This window comes from Cupressus sempervirens, chromosome 8 (assembly GCF_028749045.1).
Source record: "Cupressus sempervirens isolate cs-2001-9-10 chromosome 8, ASM2874904v1, whole genome shotgun sequence".
NCBI lineage: Eukaryota > Viridiplantae > Streptophyta > Pinopsida > Cupressales > Cupressaceae > Cupressus > Cupressus sempervirens.
Window position 1 is genome coordinate 567,492,999 of NC_143125.1, and position 6,534 is coordinate 567,499,532.

The window sequence follows — 6,534 nt, forward strand, 5'->3', positions numbered from 1 at the left end:
TTGCTCTCTATTCTTTTTTAGTCTTTATCCCTTTTGAAAGGCTTAATTATAATGCCCAATCCTCTTATATACCATGTCACAATAGTTGAAATTTATTCATATATTTTTTGGCTCCTCTTATACATTAATGATCTTCCTTCAATTTGTTTCCCTCATTAGTTTTTATCGCCCTTTGTGTCCTCCATGCCTTCTCCCTTTTTCATTTCCCCCCTTATATATGCTTGGTCAAAGGGGTTGAAATGTAATGTTCATTCATTTTTTGTGGGCCCCTGACTCCAAAAGGGTGGCACCTCATCTTAGGTGCTTTGATTTTATAACAATGTGATCAACATTTAAAATTTAAATTATAAATTATTAAATACTATTATTATTAAATAATAAATAGATAATAGAATAATATTATGTCTTACATTATTAATAATAATTTAATTTAATGATAAAATATTAGATTTTATTAGTACATTAAATAGATTGTTCATTTATTTAACCGAGGTGTTGTGAACACAAAGATTGTTCGGTAAATAAACATGATATATTAACAAAAAAATGGACATGCTAAACAATATACAAAACTAATCATACATCAAATCTTAGACTCTCCCAAAAATAAAATTATCTAAAATATATACTTGGTAAAAACAACATTATTACTTCTAAAATAGTGCAATGATCTTTGATATTAAAACCTTAAAAAATAAATACTTCCATATTGCAAAAAATATATCTTTTGTTATTAGCACAAATCACAATTCTTTCAACAAACCTAAATTATTATCTTATCGAAACCTTAAAAATAAAATCCATACCAACACAACCTACTTAAATATAACAAATATTTATTGAAGAAATAAATTATTATTATTACTTATTTTTAAAAAAAAACAAACAAACAAACTATTCCAAATCAAAACCCACAAAATAAAATACATCCCAATGCAATGAAGCAACCTAGCAAAATAAAATGCACCCTAACCAAACTCTTGACATTTATGTCTTTAACTTGCTCAACGTAGAAGCCGTGCTCCCTGTGTGCGGTCAACCGTTACCGTCGATATCATTGCATGCACGCAATTAAATTTTCTTTGGGATCTCTTCTTACATTAGATTAGCCTAATCCGCATTAAAATGGAACACTTGTCGAAAATGTTATAATAATAATAATTACTTACTGTCAATTTCTCGTTTAACGTGCAAAATGTGTGACTCCAAGTACCAAGGCATATCCGATCTCCTGTTGGGTATAATATTGTAATGATTGTAAGAAATGGTTCCCTCTTATTGAACCGGGAGGGAGGGTCGCTTAAACTGAAAAAAAAAAAGAACGGACGACGGAAGTATCACGTGATCAACAACCGAAAGGAAACATGCATTCGTATCAGAGTTGGGAAACAAAAAAGTGTAAAGAACGATTCCCGTGGCCTGCACAAAACAAAATCTCAAGAAACATCTAACAGTTCCAAGAAACTGATCGTGTCAGGCGCGGTTTCATGATCTTGCGATCCTCCTCTAATGAAATCATGCCCAGATGGGAGGGGTCCTCCAGCATCAGCTTCGACACCAAATATCCAGCAATCGTCCACGTCTGCAACTTCCTTGCCTGTTTTCCCACATATCTTCCCAGCTTCCCGTCGTAGTATTCCGGCCACCCATCCTTTGACAACCTCTGCTCCACCAGATCTATCGCCCTCCTTGCTATCTGCGGTCTTCCCGACTTTATACACGCAGCTGTCAACAGCCACAGCAGTACTGCAACAAACAACAGAAAGGTAACATTTATAGTTGTACCTACTAATTTGTCATAAGAAGCTAAAACAATATGACAAACATCAAATGATAATATATATATATAGCAGATTTTAAATGAAAACCGAGCCATTAAAACTAGTGTTGCGTTTAAAAAACCGTAAAGTGTGTTCTACAAGCTATGGAATCCGTGAAGGTAGTTATATGGTAACATCATATAGTAGGAAAAAAAATGTTTGAAAAAAGTAAATTAATATTGATTATTTAATATTTTTAGTCTAAGAATGATGTTTAAGAGGTCCAATAATTATATCTACACTAATCAATAAACAAATTAAGTAAAGTAGGTGTTAAGTCGGAAATAATAACAACATAAGACTTATGATAAGTAGTTTTTGCCAAGATAGTTAAGAGAGTATGCAAATGAAATTTAAATTAATTAAAGATTTTTCCAAAACAAATCTCTTAGCAATTCTTTGTTTAAATGTGAATCACTAAGCATTGGTAAGAGTTTCACTCTATTAAAGATTTGCAAATGTTGCTACCTAGTTAGACACTAAGTTTTATAGTTTGCCAGTAACTATTTAAGAAAACAACAGCTTCCTTTACAGTGGCAGTCATTGTGAGGGAGCGGGCAGAGGTAACTGAAGATATGTGGGTCAATAGTCGACAAAGCGGGAGAAGATGGAGTGAAAATGCAAGTTTTCAAATCATCTGGGCATGACAGTTAAAAATTCTCAATAAATATTAGAGCTTCGCTGTATTTATATATCTCTCTCCTAACCAGGGTACAGTTCTCCCCTGAAATATCCAGTGAAGCAGAATGTATTCGAAACAGTCGCGGCTAACAATGTGCCGGTTTGGAATTTCTTTCTTGATTATTACTACCACTTGTGTGTCTGAATGCTGTGGTGAAGGGATTGCTCAGTTTTTACTTCTCAGGAACAAAGGGTATTATTTTATAAAATTCAACTAAGTATTTTTTTTAAAAAGAGGTCATAATTTTCAACAAGAAAACAGATGACTGACATAATAAGCTATTCAAGCTCCTGTCTTTTTTTTTCTAAATTTCTTTATAAAAAAAATTAAATAGCTTTTTTGTCTTTCTTTATGTTTTCTTGCCTATTGGATTCCCGTGGAAATGTTGATCTAATTCAGAAACTATCAGAATAGTTAAACCTGTCACTTCGAAAAGCAGCAAATCCCCAGTTGAAAATTTTCACCTGAAAACTTATATTTTATATTCGTGAGTTTTTTACACAAATTTCTATCGTTTGCACTCCTGATCTTGACAAGGATAGCAGGTTTTTATTTTAATTTGTTCTTTCACGAATATTTGGATACGAAGTTTGGGAAGATATATAGTGTTGTCCAAACTTCTAGTGGGTACCTGATGTTTACTGTTACATATAGTCACCACAGATGATAGAACCGAAAACCTATAGATTACATATGAAAATAATTAAAATTGATACCTGGCCATGAGCCACCGTTGTGGTAGCTCCACCTAGTATTCTTGGGATCACAGCCTGTGACGATACGCCAGTCGTGTCCCTCGAGTGCAGGATAAGCGATCTTGAGAGGCATGTCGCCGATCAGGTCTTCCCATCTTTCTTCCAGCAAATCCATAATGGCACAGGCTTGCTCAGGAGTTGCAAGAGAGCTTAAAATGGCCACGCAGTTTCCCAGACAAAACCAACGAAAGTCCATTCTGGCCGGGCTCACATTTCCAATGAAATAACCACCCTTCACAGTCATGAAATCGAAAACCCAGTCGGGTATCGAGTCAGGAATGACGTTAAACTTATTGACAGCAGTGTGCGAATATTCTTCTGTCTTGTAACGGTAAATGCTGTTAAGCTGGTTGAAGTCGAGCCAAAAATAGGTTCTGAAATGGTAGCTCAAGGCATGCACGCGCTTGTCAATCCGTTCCATGAATTCTTTGCCTCCGCTTTCAGGCTTCAGCAGCTTCCCTGCACATCGAAGTGCCATAAAAAATAATGCCTGGATTTCGATCGGGTAGCCGTAAATTCCCATCCTTCTGTCAATCATGCTGCAGCCATCAGCGCACAGTAGCGTGGGGAAGGTGTCGAAACCCTCTGACAAACAGAGGCTCAAAATAAGCCTTATTCCCCGCTGGATCTCGGGCATATCGGCAAGGGAATGGTCTCCTGTGGACTTTGTATAAGCACGTAGAAGAATAATCCACCAGAAGCCAGAGTCCACCGGCGCTACTCTCCCAATAGCGCTCTCACCAAAATCTGCAATAAGTGTTTCGGTGTTTCTCAGGGGATCGTGAAGAACCTTGAAAGAAGCAGGCATCACGCCCTTTCCCAAGGTAAAGCAGTCTATTCGTTTCTCCCACCCTTGAAGATGAAGCGTTTTCAGAAGAAAGTTCTTGACTATTTCATGCTCGCCGTTCATCATAAAAGCCAAAGCGGCCGGCACAAAGTCTCTCACAAAAACCTGCGAATTAATATGAAGAATTTCAGCATTTTTTAGGACTTATAGTCTACAAATGTGGATGTCCTGTCTCCAGCCATTAATTACATGGCAATTAACACGTATAAATGACACCGTAGAAATTTGAAATATTTTTAACCTACATAATTCAATTCCAATTTTCTTCCCTCTGATATCTGTTTTTAGTTGAGACATTCTTGGCTGGAAAACTTTCATCATTTTTAGTTGAAATCATGGACAAAATTTAGGAGCTTCTCCATGAAAAAGCTCAACTATAATTTGAAAGCTGACCGAAATTTCAAAGAACAAGCACAAATCAGAAATTTCACCATAATACTAATTCTCTAGAAATCAGCCAAAAAAAGGCACAATAATCGTCGTATATCAAAACAGAGATGAAAATGTTATGGGAAACGAGCATCATCCAGACTTACATCCTAATTATAACCTAGCCGATCATAAATAAACATTTCTTGGTTGCAAAACATCAACAGACATCATCTACCTGTTTAGAAACAAGCATTCTTAAATAACAACCAGATTTCATCCCAATCCTACAAGATTCCCCATAACCATTACCGAACCGTTTAAATACTCAGCATGTTTTCGTTACGAAATAGGATAACTAAATCTTTAGACTTCATCTCGCAAAACACTCAACATTTGTAAAATTAAAAACTAGAATTCTTGAATTCACATTTCTACATTTTTTAGATCTCCTTGATGGAACACGAATATAATCTGAAACATCGATGCTAAAAGAACTATATACAAAATCGAAACTAAAATCACCAAACACTAAAAAATAATTAAATAGAATGTGCAAATCTGATCTTAACCTACAGCCTACAATTTGGCCATCTACAAGCTTTCATTTCAAAACTCCTACATCAGAAAATCGTAATGAAATAATAATATTTGCCCTACGCAAACAATAACAAGCCAAAAACCGCAGATCTTCCAAAATTATTCACATTCTCGAAACAAAACCTAAGACCTACAGAAATCCTGCAAGTTTCACTAACCTGGTTATAATTGAGAGCTTCTTCGTGGGAATCGAGTGCGGCAATGCAGCCGACGGGGCGGCCGTGAAAATAAACGAGCGAGCGCCGAAGATTTTCCCAAGCCTCACCTATCATGGGACTGTGATCGCCAATATCAACCGAAATAGACTGGCTCACCATCGCTGCAAGTAGAAATTCGGGCAGGGAGGGGCCTCTGAGCAAAGCTTCCGTGCAATCCGAATTCTTTTCGCTCTCAGGAGGTCTGCTGATCACAGGAGAGGCACCGGGTGCATCATCATCCGTGGCATTTGTGTCCGAGAAGCTATTTTCTTCAGGGTTCCTCGTTCTTCCTTGCTCTTCCTCCTCCTCCTCTGCGTTCCTCATTATAAGAAAGCAAAGGTTCTCCCTCTTGCTCTCTTTATAAACGAGAAGCCCTGGACAGAATTTTGAGGCCATTTAAGGGAAGTTCGACTCGAATGGATGGCTTTATAATTTGTTGGTGAAATGCTTACGTGGCGTCCAGCTAGGCACAAATAAATGCCCACGCTCCACGCATGAGGCCCCACCCTTAAAATTCCCCACGTCATTCGCGCCTTTCTTTCTATTTGTATTTGATTCGACTCTTGGACCCCTCAACGTTTTCCGGGCCTGCCTGGCGAAACGATTGTACAAACATGGGAAAGGGCACATTTAATAAAACTACTATTTCGTAGCTTAATCGAATGAAAGAAAGGAAACGATGATGCTTCAACAATTTATTGGTAAAGGTTGTATTATTAGCACTTGCATCTTTGAGGGATGCAAGAGTTACGCTGATACTCAAATATTTACAAAATGATTATACGGAGTTCATTTTTGGATCAATCTATATTTCTATATCTATATGTCTTTACTTAATACACATATTAACATTCCTATCTCTTGATGTTCAACATCTTTACCTATATTCAATGTTCTCTATTTCTCTTTGATATATATACTCACTCTTCTCTTTTTTTTTCCCTTCGCAAATATCCCCGACCTCTCTCTCTCTCTCTCTCTCTCTCTCTCTCTCCCTCCTAAACTTTATTTTAGTCTCGCTCATCCCTCTCTCAACCATTAACATCATTCTCCTCTCTCATTCTCAATTTTACTTTCTCTACGCACATATTATTATAAAAATGATACATGTAAATGCCATACCTTTGCCCAATGTTGCATAAGCAATCTAGCATCTTTCTCATACAATTGTTTTGCAATATATTTGTTCAATGCACATTGGTGACCATCTACTGAATCTAGTTCAATTGTTTTTACATATTTAATTTTTTGATATTATTTTATA

The 6,534-nt window shown here is 36.6% G+C and overlaps 1 protein-coding gene across 1 annotated transcript; it reads right to left on the reverse strand.

The window, feature by feature from the left end:
• Positions 1–835: 835 nt before the first annotated feature.
• Positions 836–5,597, reverse strand: LOC149543663 (putative alkaline/neutral invertase F). Its single transcript, XM_089798420.1, has 3 exons — positions 5,232–5,597; positions 3,219–4,209; positions 836–1,746 (listed from the first exon to the last, which is right to left on the reverse strand). The coding sequence occupies exons 1-3, from the start codon at positions 5,592–5,594 to the stop codon at positions 1,448–1,450; spliced, it is 1,653 nt and encodes a 550-aa protein (XP_089654546.1). The 5' UTR covers positions 5,595–5,597; the 3' UTR covers positions 836–1,447.
• Positions 5,598–6,534: the final 937 nt, after the last annotated feature.

What these genes read in the sequence shown, in the direction of transcription:
- LOC149543663 (XM_089798420.1), bottom strand. Translation starts at nt 5,594, where the DNA reads ATGAGGAACGCAGAGGAGGAGGAGGAAGAGCAAGGAAGAACGAGGAAC. An exon ending in AAGCTCTCAATTATAACCAG is followed by an intron (nt 4,210 to 5,231) that starts GTTAGTGAAACT and finishes ATTAATTCGCAG; the next exon opens with GTTTTTGTGAGAGACTTTGT. An exon ending in CAACGGTGGCTCATGGCCAG is followed by an intron (nt 1,747 to 3,218) that starts GTATCAATTTTA and finishes TGTTTGTTGCAG; the next exon opens with TACTGCTGTGGCTGTTGACA.